Source organism: Oncorhynchus mykiss, chromosome 9 (assembly GCF_013265735.2).
Source record: "Oncorhynchus mykiss isolate Arlee chromosome 9, USDA_OmykA_1.1, whole genome shotgun sequence".
Lineage (NCBI taxonomy): Eukaryota > Metazoa > Chordata > Actinopteri > Salmoniformes > Salmonidae > Oncorhynchus > Oncorhynchus mykiss.
Window position 1 is genome coordinate 14,878,764 of NC_048573.1, and position 12,031 is coordinate 14,890,794.

The 12,031-nt window shown below is 41.0% G+C and overlaps 1 protein-coding gene across 1 annotated transcript in view; it reads left to right on the forward strand.

The window, feature by feature from the left end:
* The window catches only part of LOC110531577 (SLAM family member 8-like), a 24,655-nt gene extending 14,174 nt beyond the window's left edge, over nt 1–10,481 (forward strand). The window contains exons 4-8 of the mRNA XM_036987395.1: nt 5,880–6,147; nt 7,114–7,233; nt 7,468–7,499; nt 9,517–9,588; nt 9,740–10,481. Of these exons, the coding sequence (XP_036843290.1) occupies nt 5,880–6,147; nt 7,114–7,233; nt 7,468–7,499; nt 9,517–9,588; nt 9,740–9,817 (570 nt within the window). The 3' untranslated portion in view covers nt 9,818–10,481. The remainder of the gene's footprint in view (nt 1–5,879; nt 6,148–7,113; nt 7,234–7,467; nt 7,500–9,516; nt 9,589–9,739) is intronic.
* Nucleotides 10,482–12,031: the final 1,550 nt, after the last annotated feature.

Genomic DNA, 12,031 nt, shown 5'->3' on the forward strand with positions numbered 1-12,031 from the left:
CTTGGACATGCGTCCTCGGGGCCGTGGTCATCAGTACCTAGTTGACTGGGAGGGGTACGGTCCTGAGGAGAGGAGTTGGGTTCCCTCTCGGGACGTGCTGGACCGTGCGCTGATTGATGATTTCCTCCGTTGCCGCCAGGTTTCCTCCTCGAGTGCGCCAGGAGGCGCTCGGTGAGTGGGGGGGTACTGTCATGTACTGTCATGTTGTCTTGTCTCTGTCCTTTCCCTTCACCCTGTCTCCCTCTGCTGGTCGTGTTAGGTTACCTTTTCTCTCCCGCTTTCCCCCAGCTGTCCCTTGTCTCCTCTAACTACCCATTCACCCCGTTCCCCACCTGTTCCCTTTTTTCCCTCTGATTAGGTCCCAATATCTCTCTCTGTTTCTGCTCCTGTCCTTGTCGGATTCTTGTTTGTTTGTGTCATTCATGCCTGAACCAGACTGTCGTCATGTTTGCTGTAACCTTGTCCTGTCCTGTCGGAATCTGCCGGTCCATCTGAGCCTACCTATGTTTGGTAATTAAAGAAGCTCTGTTTAAGTTGATTCGCTTTTGGGTCCTCATTCACGCACCGTAACAACGAGATCTTCAGTTTCTTGGCAATTTCTCGCATGGAATAGCCTTCATTTCTCATAACAAAAATAGACTATCAGGTTTCAGAAGAAAGTTATTTGTTTCTGGCCATTTTGAGCCTGTAATCAAACTCACAAATGCTGATGCTCCAAATACACAACTAGTCTAAAGAAGGCCTGTCTTATTGCTTCTTTAATCCGAACGACAGTTTTCAGCTTTGCTAACATACTGTAATTGCAAAAGGGCTTTCTAATGATAAATGAGCCTTTTAAATGATACATTTGGATTAGCTAACACAATGTGCCATTGGAACACAGGAGAGATGGTTGCTGATAATGGGCCTCGGTAGATATTCCATAAACAAATCTTCTGTTTCAAATCAAATCAAAATGTATTGGTCACATACACATGGTTAGCAGATGTTAATGCGAGTGTAGCGAAATGCTTGTGCTTCTAGTTCTGACCGTGCAGTAATATCTATCATGACTCAGGATATTGACCCAGATGCAGACACAGCTACAATAGTAATTTACAACATTAACAATGTCTACGCTGTATTTCTGATCAATTTGATGTTATTTGAATGAACAAAAAAATTGCTTTTCTTTCAAAAACAAGGACATTTCTAAGTGACCCCAAACTTTTGAACGGTAGTGTAAATATCTCTTACATCAGTCACAGTCAATTCATCCGTTCTTATTTACCTCATCAGTCTCATTCTGAACATTGCATAATCCGGTAAATCTGCACAAACCCTAGTCTACACGATGACTCAGCGATACACAAATTGGCTTGGTTATTTATTTTCTAACCAAATAATCACACCGAATTACATAAACACACACACAGGATAGATTATACATTGATTACTCCAGTGCAATGAAAAGTCCCAAGTGGACTAACCCGATATGACGGCTTGTTACACAATGAAATGGAGGGGAAAGAAAGAGAGGGAGGAGGAGAGACGAAGTAATTTGTCCATACAGTTGAATAATACGCTCATCGTAAATATGGATATTTAGCACCCTAACAACCACTCATTCGAATTTAGAAATGCAATGTACATATTTACGCTTGTATGTCTTTGTCCTCTCACTCTGTTGAAATCACTCAATCAGGCTGTGGAGAGTAGTTCGACAGAAGTATCTGGCTGTGCAAGACTCTGGTTGTCCACCAGAGGTCACCATGTCAATTGTAGTCATAGCTTCCTGGTCTCAGAGTGTCTGTTAGAATGGTTCTTCCAGAGGTGTACCACGCGGTGTTCAGCGGGCCTTGTCCTTCACTCTGTTTGTTTAGAATAGATACCTTAGAGGTACCTATAGTGATGAGAGAAAATTGTTCTTCGTCTCTCATCTTCGGTCGAATTTCCTAGGCTAACACTGCATAAACAGCTGCAGACTGAATGTTCCTGTGTACAGAGGTCTTCGAGAGAGAGAGAGAGAGAGAGAGAGAGAGAGAGAGAGAGAGAGAGAGAGAGAGAGAGAGAGGGTCTTAAAATTTTCTGGTATTATAGTCATTAAACCATTTCGTAATGCATTCAGCACACGCTGCACTTATACTGGTCTTGAGAGATTCCAACTATTTCAACTCAAGTTCTCTGGTCTAATATGTTAATTCTTCCATCCTGTTGCCACAATGTCTGTGTTCACGTGGGCGTGGTTACTGACTTGGCAAAAGTCTTTATGAAAAAACATTAGCTCATTTAGAAGGCTAAAGTCACATTTAATCTTCTCACAAATAGTTTCATATTTAATCATATAACTTGTACAACATTTAGATGTAAACCTGACCCCTTGAATGCATACATTTTCAGAGATACAGTTATTTAGTTATACCGTCCTTAATGATATCACAAAACAACAACTGATTTGATTTGTGTTTAAGTCTCACCAACCATTTCCCACATTATTTACGTTAGAAATATCGTTTAAATGTCCAATCTTTTGATGTTACAGTACTGCAAAATTTCTCTCTGTTGTAACAAAGGGATTTTTTACTTTCATTTCTGCATAGTGGGAGAGAGAGAGTTCCTGTAAGGTATTTGTGACACTCATAAAACTGTCCAACCTCTCTGGTGGGAGAGGGGGATCTCTCTGATCCTCACCCAGGAAGGAAAGTTATGACAACAGGCAGGGGTTTGTGATCAGGTCAGAGCCAGGCAGGTACAGGACGGCAGGCAGGATCGGGGTCAGGGTAGGCAGAAATGTCAGAACCGGGAAAACTAGGAAACAGAACTTGACAAACATGAAGACAGGAAAGCACACTGGTAAGACCTGACAAGTCAAGACGAACTGGCAACAGACAAACAGAGAACACAGGTATAAATACACTGGAGATAATGGGGAAGATGGGTGACACCTGGAGGGGGGAGGAGACAAGCACAAAGACAGGTGAAACAGATCAGGGTGGGTTTGAGACAAGCCCAAAGACAGGTGAAAAGAGATCTGGGTGTGACAGTATGATACATCTCTGGTACATAATTACACAGTAAACCCATTATGTAATAATAATAATAAAGTAATAGTACAATTAATAATAACATAAAAAATAATAATAGTAATAATAATAATACATGGTATTTATGTAGCACTTTCAAGGATCCAAAGTCTCTTACATGTGGTGTTTGCATTTCCACATAGTTGATTTGTACGTAGACGTGAGCAGAGGAGCATTTATTGATAAAGATCCACCCCCATTTCTCTTTTCCTGTAATCTCATTGTCACGACTTCCGCGGAAGTTGGCTCCTCTGCCTGTTCGGGCGGTGCTCGGCGGTCGTCGTCTCCGTCCTACTAGCCACTACCGATCCCTTTTTCGTTTGTCTGTTGGTTTTGTCTTATTAGTTTCACCTGTGTGTATTTTAGTTTAATTAGCGTCCTTATATATAGTAGGTTGTCCCGCCCTTGTTTTGTGCGGGATTGTTTTTGTTACTCTGTTGTATGGTGGGTTTTCGTGTATGTATTCTCCGGACTATTTTGGTCCTGTGTTTTGGGCTGGTTAATTGTATGCGCCCTGTGTGTTGGCGTGACCGTTTTGTGCGCCGGATAATAAATTGAACCCTGCTCTCTACGCCTGATTCCACCCACCACTCCTAGTATCTCGTGACACTCATCCTGTTCTGCTGAATGTGGGGGAGGAGTGGACTTGAATAAAGTAAAGTAGACCCACACACTCAAATATGTACAGATATGTTAAATGCAGATATGTAAAGTGTCATACAGTATACAGTATATCAACTTTGAAAAGTGCTATTTAAATTAAGTCCATTATTACCTATTCATTGATGGGGTATGACTTTACATTGCAGTGTGTTATTGTGTCATTATTTGTGTAGGCACACTGTGTTCAGTGAACAATGAGTAATTACAATATCTTCTACACTGTACTTACACAAGTAAAAATTACACAGTAATTAGAGCCCTGTAGTGAAAAGTGTAACCATTGATCAATGTCAGAATGTCATGTTGTGTATTTGTGTGTTTCAGGTGTGGGTATTTCTCTGTTCAACAAAGCAGTGGGGGACTCAGTGGAGCTGCCCTCAGGCTTAGAAAGGGAAGGTATCAAGTCAATGGAGTGGAAGTATAAAAAAATGGTCATTGCAGAATTTGATGGGAACATTTCCTTACCAAGATCACAGTTTAAGGGGAGACTAGAGATGAACGACAGTAACTTCCGTTTAACAATCCAAGAACTGTCACTGCAAGACTCAGGGGAATTTCTAGTTTCTGCCGCATCAAACAAAGGAGGACAGATTCCAACCAAGACCATCCATCTTCAAGTCCATGGTAGGCTGCTTTGTGTTATTCCATCTTTTTATCTTGCATTGTCTTTCTCCTGGAGGTATGGTCCATTTAAAATAATTATCTCTCCTTCTCTCTCTCTCTCTCGTTTTCTCTCTCTCTCTCTCTCTCTCTCTCTCTCTCTCTCTCTCTCTCTCTCTCTCTCTCGTTTTCTCTCTCTCTCTCTCTCTCTCTCTCTCTCTCTCTCTCTCTCTCTCTCTCTCTCTCTCTGTTTCTCTCTCTCGTTTTCTCTCTCTCGTTTTCTCTCTCTCTCTCTCTCTCTCTCTCTCTCTCTCTCTCTCTCTCTCTCTCTCTCGCTCTCTCTCTCTCTCTCTCTCTCTCTCTCTCGCTCTCTCTCTCTCTCTCTCTCTCTCTCTCTCTCTCTCTCTCTCTCTCTCTCTCTCTCTCTCTCTCTCTCTCTCTCTCTCTCTCTCTCTCTCTCTCTCTCTCTCTCTCTCTCTCTCTCTCTCTCTCTCTCTCTCTCTCTCTCTCTCTCTCTCTCTCTCTCTCTCTCTCTCTCTCTCTCTCTGTTTCTCTCTCTCTCTGTTTCTCTCTCTCGTTTTCTCTCTCTCGTTTTCTCTCTCTCTCTCTCTCTCTCTCTCTCTCTCTCTCTCTCTCTCTCTCTCTCTCTCTCTCTCTCTCTCTGTTTCTCTCTCTCGTTTTCTCTCTCTCGTTTTCTCTCTCTCTCTCTCTCTCTCTCTCTCTCTCTCTCTCTCTCTCTCTCTCTCGCTCTCTCTCTCTCTCTCTCTCTCTCTCGCTCTCTCTCTCTCTCTCTCTCTCTCTCTCTCTCTCTCTCTCTCTCTCTCTCTCTCTCTCTCTCTCTCTCTCTCTCTCTCTCTCTCTCTCTCTCTCTCTCTCTCTCTCTCTCGCTCTCTCTCTCTCTCTCTCTCTCTCTCTCTCTCTCTCTCTCTCTCTCTCTCTCTCTCTCTCTCTCTCTCTCTCTCTCTCTCTCTCTCTCTCTCTCTCTCTCTCTCTCTCTCTCTGTTTCTCTCTCTCTCTGTTTCTCTCTCTCGTTTTCTCTCTCTCGTTTTCTCTCTCTCTCTCTCTCTCTCTCTCTCTCTCTCTCTCTCTCTCTCTCTCTCTCTCTCTCTCTCTCTCTCTCTCTCTCTCGCTCTCTCGCTCTCTCTCTCTCTCTCTCTCTCTCTCTCTCTCTCTCTCTCTCTCTCTCTCGCTCTCTCTCTCTCTCTCTCTCTCTCTCTCTCTCTCTCTCTCTCTCTCTCTCTCTCTCTCTCTCTCTCTCTCTCTCTCTCTCTCTCTCTCTCTCTCTCTCTCTCTCTCTCTCTCTCTCTCTCTCTCTCTCTCTCTCTCTCTCTCTCTCTCTCTCTCTCTCTCTCTCTCTCTCTCTCTCTCTCTCTCTCTCTCTCTCTCTCTCTCTCTCTCTCTCTCTCTCTCTCTCTCTCTCTCTCTCTCTCTCTCTCTCTCTCTCTCTCTCTCTCTCTCTCTCTCTCTCTCTCTCTCTCTCTCTCTCTCTCTCTCTCTCTCTCTCTCTCTCTCTCTCTCTCTCTCTCTCTCTCTCTCTCTCTCTCTCTCTCTGAGCCTATATCCAAGGTGGTGATCCAGAAGGAGATCACGCTATTGGCCAACCAGTCCTGTTCAGTGTGGCTGCTGTGCAACGTGTCAGTCGGCTCCAAACTCTCCTACACCTGGGAGAGAGGGAATGAGACGTACAGGGACGACGAGCAGATACACTTCTCTCTGTCACCTGCAGACGGAGACATCAGTGTAACCTGCACTGCCTCCAACTCAGTCAGTGAGAAATCTGCCTCAGCAACAGTAAAGTGTAGTAATGACACAACCACCCCAGGTAACTAGATATAATAACAATCCACCATACACTTTTCATATAGTGTGCTTATATGCTTATGTTGTGAAATATAATATACAGTATTATGTAGTACATGTGATGACATTGGTTAGATATAATATACCGTATTGTGTAATATATGTGATGACATTGAATAGACATAATATACAGTATTATGTAATACATGTGATGACATTGGGTAGATGTAATATACAGTATTGTGTAATATATGTGATGACATTGGGTAGATATAATACACAGTATTATGTAATACATGTGAGGACATTGGGTAGATATAATATACAGTATTATGTAATACATGTGATGACATTGGGTAGATGTAATATACAGTATTATGTAATACATGTGAGGACATTGGGTAGATATAATACACAGTATTATGTAATACATGTGAGGACATTGGGTAGATGTAATATACAGTATTATGTAATACATGTGATGACATTGGGTAGATATAATATACAGTATTATGTAATACATGTGAGGACATTGGGTAGATGTAATTTGGAACTCTGTAGGCTTTAGCATATTGCATAGTCTAATCCAGTAGTTCCCAGCTCCAGTCCTCCAGTACACCCAACAGTACACATTTTTATTGAAGCTCCGGTGACAAGCACACATGATTCTACTTGTCATTAATCATCAGGCCCTCAATGAGTTAATTCAGGTTTTTTTTTGTCTGGGGCTACAACATAAAATGTGTGCTGTTGGGGGTACTAGAGGACTGGAGCTGGAAACCACTTCAGTATTTCTTAATCCTGGTCCTGGGGACCTAAAGGGGTGCACATTTTAGTTGTTGCACTAACACTACACATGATTCCACTAAGGTATGATGATGAGTTGATTAGTGGAATCATGTCTAGGGCAAGAAATGAAACGTGAACCCCTTTGGGTCTCCATGAGCAGGTTTCAGAAACACCAGTCTAATCACATCTGTGTTTATAGAGTATGATACATGGATGAAGTGGTATAGGATCTACATCGTTGTACCAGTAGGCGTCGCTGTGTTGCTGATCCTCACTGTAGCTGTGGCAGTGTATTACTGCAGGGGGTGCTTTAACATGGGTATGTACAGCATAGGGGTCTCATCTATACTTAAAGTGACATTTTAGGCCCTGGAAGTATTCTTAGGATAATTATGTTGTGGCATTCAAAATGTTGGCCTTAGGGACATTATGGATATTGGAAAAAGATTATGGAACCTCAGAAGTGCGTAATTTATTCATTCTTGTGTATGTTTGTGGATATTCTGACTAGTATCTATCTGATTGGTTGATATTTTGTTATTGTCATACACAGCAGCTCTGACTGACGACACAAGAATGAAAGATGTAAGTATGCATTGCCGTTATTATGTACTCATTTTTCAACCACTCCACAAATTTCTTGTTAACAAACTATAGTTTTGGCAAGTTGGTTAGGACATCTACTTTGTGCATGACACAAGTCATTTTTCAAACAATTGGTTACAGACAGATTATTTAACTTATAATTAACTGTATCACAATTCCAGTGGGTCAGAAGGTTACATGCACAAAGTTGACAGTGCCTTTAAACAGTTTGGGAAATTCAGAGGAGTACCTGTGGATGTATTTTAAGGCCTACCTTCAAACTCAGTGCCTCTTTGCTTGACATCATGGGAAAATCAAAAGAAATCAACCAAGATCTCAGAAAAAAATGCACACCTCCACAAGTTTGGTTCATCCTTGGGAGCAATTTCCAAATGCCTGAAGGTACCACGTTCCTCTGTACAAACAATAGTAAGTATAAACACCATGTGACCACGCAACCGTCATACCACTCAGGAAGGAGAGATGAACATACTTTGGTGTGAAACGTGAAAATCAATTCCCAGTACAACAGCAAAGGATCTTGTGAAGATGCTGGAGGAAACAGTTAAAAAAGTATCTATATCGACAGTAAAACGAGTCCTATATCGACATAACCTGAAAGGCCGCTCAGCAAGGAAAAAGTCACTGCTCCAAAACCGCCATAAAAAGCCAGGCTATGGTTTGCAACTGCACATGGGGACAAAGATCGTACTTTTTGGATAAATGTCCTTTGGTCTGATGAAATGAAAATAGAACTGTTTGTCCAAAATGACCATTGTAATGTTTGAAGGAAAAAGAGGGAGGCTTGCAAGCTGAAGAATACCATCCCAACCGTGAAGCATGGGGGTGGCAGCATCATGTTTTGGGGGTGCTTTGCACAGAAGGGATTGGTCATGAGGGAGGAAAATTATGTGGATAATTATGTGGACATATTGAAGCAACATCTCAAGACTTCAGTCCGGAAGTTAAAGCTTGGTCGGAAATGGACAATGACCCCAAGCATACTTCCAAAGTTGTGGCAAAATAGCTTAAGGACAACAAAGTAAAGGTATTGGAGTGGCCATCACAAAGCCCTGACCTCAATCGTATTGAACATTTGTGGGCAGAACTGAAAAAGCATGTGCTAGCAAGGAGGCTTACAAACCTGACTCAGTAACACTAGCTCTGACAGGAGGAATTTGGCAAAATTCACCCATCTTATTGTGGGAAGCTTGTGGAAGGCTACCTGAAACGTTTGACCCAAGTTAAACAATTTAAAGGCAATGTTACCAAATACTAATTGAGTGTATGTAAACTTCTGACCCACTGGGAATGTGATGAAGGAAATAAAAGCTGAACTAAATCATTATTTCCAATATTATTCTGACATTTCACTTTCTTAAAATAAACTGGTGATCGTAACTGACCTAAGACAGTGTCACGCCCTGACCTTAGAGAGCTTTTTATGTCTCTATTTTGTTTTGGTCAGGGTGTGAATTGGGTGGGCATTCTATGTTCTGTATTCTATGTTCATTATTTCTATATTTTGGCCGGGTATGGTTCTCAATCAGGGACAGCTGTCTACCATTGTCTCTGATTGGGAATCATACTTAGGCAGCGTTTTTTCCCTTTGCTATTTGTGGGAAGTTATCTTTGTTAGTGGCACTATAGCCCTGTTAAACTTCACGGTTGTTTCTTCGGTTCTTGTTTTGTTGGTGACATTTATATCTATAAAAACTAAATGTACACTCACCACGCTTCACCTTGGTCTCCTTCCGACGACGGCCATGACAGACAGGGAATTTTTACCATGACTAAATGTCAGGAATTGTGAAAAACAAAGTTTAAATGTATCTGGCTAAAGTGTATGTAAACTTCCGACTTCAACTGTATGTGTACTGTATTACACTATACTGTGTACTGTAATTTCTGATTGCTGTGCATATTTCGGCACAAATAGGCAGTATTTTTGTGTTTTTGTGCAATGTTCATCCATTTAGTTTATTGGTTTAAGTACCTTTTTCTGTTTTTATTCCAGACAAGAACAAACAGTCAGGTAATGTCCATCTATGAGAACGTAGATGATCTGGCTGTCCCAAGACTGAACAAGGTGAGAGTGAAATATGAATGGTCATACCTGATATATTTGAACATAAATAAAATAAAAACGGTCTCTGTGTGAAAGGGAGACTATGTAGTCTACTTGGAAATTGTATACATAATGCCGAAACAGTTTGTTCTTTGTTGCCTGTCACATTTAGTCGCAGACTCTATATGACAAGATCACATTTGGACGCCAGCCAGAAACCCCCTGTTCTTCCTACCAGGAAGTACTGTGAGCTGAACAGGATGTGGTCATAAGCTGGGCTTCTATAGATATAGAACCCTCTGCATCTTCTGCATCCTACATGTGTACCTTCTGTAATAGATGTTACAGTTTCATTTCATCACAACCTGCACATTTCTGTTTTTATTTTCTTACTTGTTCAGAACTGCAACCTTCATCTGTTCATGGTCATTGTGTGGTACAACTTGTTATTTTCAAGATAGTCAGTGTTACATAACTTTTTGTTAGCTTCTATTGCATTCTATTGTTGCATGAACTGTTTATAATTGTGTATTAACGACTAATGGCAATTCAAAATGATATTCTTAAAGATTACTTGTGTTTCTGTGGGACTACAAGAGTTGAAAACAAGTTATTTGTATTTCTATTTATTGTAGTTTAGATGTGTCTATTGTACAGTAAAATGTTTTACATTCCACAGACATGCTTTGTAGAAATCACATAGGCCACATTCACATCAATTCATCATATACTCACTAACTATCTTTTGTTGTTGTGTGAAATCAGACAATGAATAGACCTTATTAATACAATAATACCATCTTTACATATTGAGCAAAGGGAGAGAACATCCTAATAAATATAACGATTTGTAGCAATCATAATGCATAGATCATATAATGATTCTGTTAAGATAATTATGTGTTCAATGTTCATAAACTGAACTTCAATTAAACTACTCGGTCTGTTACCAAGAATTTGTAAAGTTCTTGTTGAAATGAAACAGACAGAGGCCAGTCTACAATAGTCAGCAACGTTTATTTACGAGAGCTCTGGCTATCATTTCATGTACATTGGTTTATATACCTCTCATTTCGTCATAAATGACCCTCCTCTCAGACAATGATACTATAGTTTACAAGTCTTCTCCTATGCATACATTGCTTATCACATCCTGCAACATGTCACACAATCTATTGCAAGCCCAAGGTTTCTCCCCTCCCTAGGTGGGGAGACTTCCTTCCCTGTTATCAGTTTCACAGTGGTCAAAGGTTGTCTGCCACAGTTCCTTGCCTGCTAACAGTCCCTCTTTCTTACGGACAAACATTCTTCATCATTATACAGAGACGGGGTAGAATTCTGTTTGAGGAAGGCTACCTTCAAGTGATAGAAAAACAGGAATTACAACAATTAATGCCATATTTCTATTCCAGGTGTATTATCCTTTATATGACATAATAATAATAATACATATTTTATATAGCACTTTCATTTAAGAACCTCATAGTCACTTACAAAAACAAAGGGATCTGGCAGATTCTTGGGCGATTAGCTTCAACAGCTTCAGATGATACGGCATTGAGGCAGTATGGGTAGGCAGTAGCTTGAGTTGGGGAGCATGGATGGTACAACCTATAGGTAGGCTGGAGTTTTGGTTTTACGGCTACGATGTTTACCTCCTCTCTATAGGTAGGCTGGAGTTTTGGTTTGACGGCTACGATGTTCAGCTCCTCCTTATAGGTAGGCTGGAGTTTTTGGTTTGACGACTATGATGTTCAGCTCCTCTCTATAGGTAGGCTGGAGTTTTTGGTTTGACGGCTATGATGTTCATTCCTCTCTATAGGTAGGCAGGAGTTTTGTTTTTTTCGGCTACGATGTTCAGCTCCTCTCTATAGGTAGGCTGGGTTGTTTTTTCAACTCCCGAAAGTGTAGGACCCACCTGGTTGATGCTTCGACACCTGTAAAAACGCCCCAAAATACCAACACACCTTGGTACAGACATGTGATGTACATACCCACTTGTCAAACACTGGTTAAATTAACATTGTTTCCAAAACAGTCTGTGTGAGGAGATTGAGTCAACGTGGAAAAGTGATTGGATTTGCAAACAAATCGGCAATGTAAGGGCATTTCGTCTTTTTTTAGCTAACTTTTAACCTAAATCCAAGGGCATGCTGATTTTTGGGGGTTGATTTCACATTGAATTCACATTATTTGACAACTCTAGATTTGTAAATAAAATCTAGTAGTTCAGATGATTGATGTCTGTACCCAGTGTGGAGTAGATTCTAAAGAAAAGCGACTTACTTGTTGAACCTGATTGATAAGCATGTGAGGGACTCTATGATAGACATAAAACAAGGCAGTCAGTGATATCTTCTATTTTCCACAAAAGATAAGTTGCAACACATCTTCATTTTAGTGAGGGAACTCCCCCCTGAAATGGACAAAAATGAATGGGAACATATTGGCACTGTAACAACCA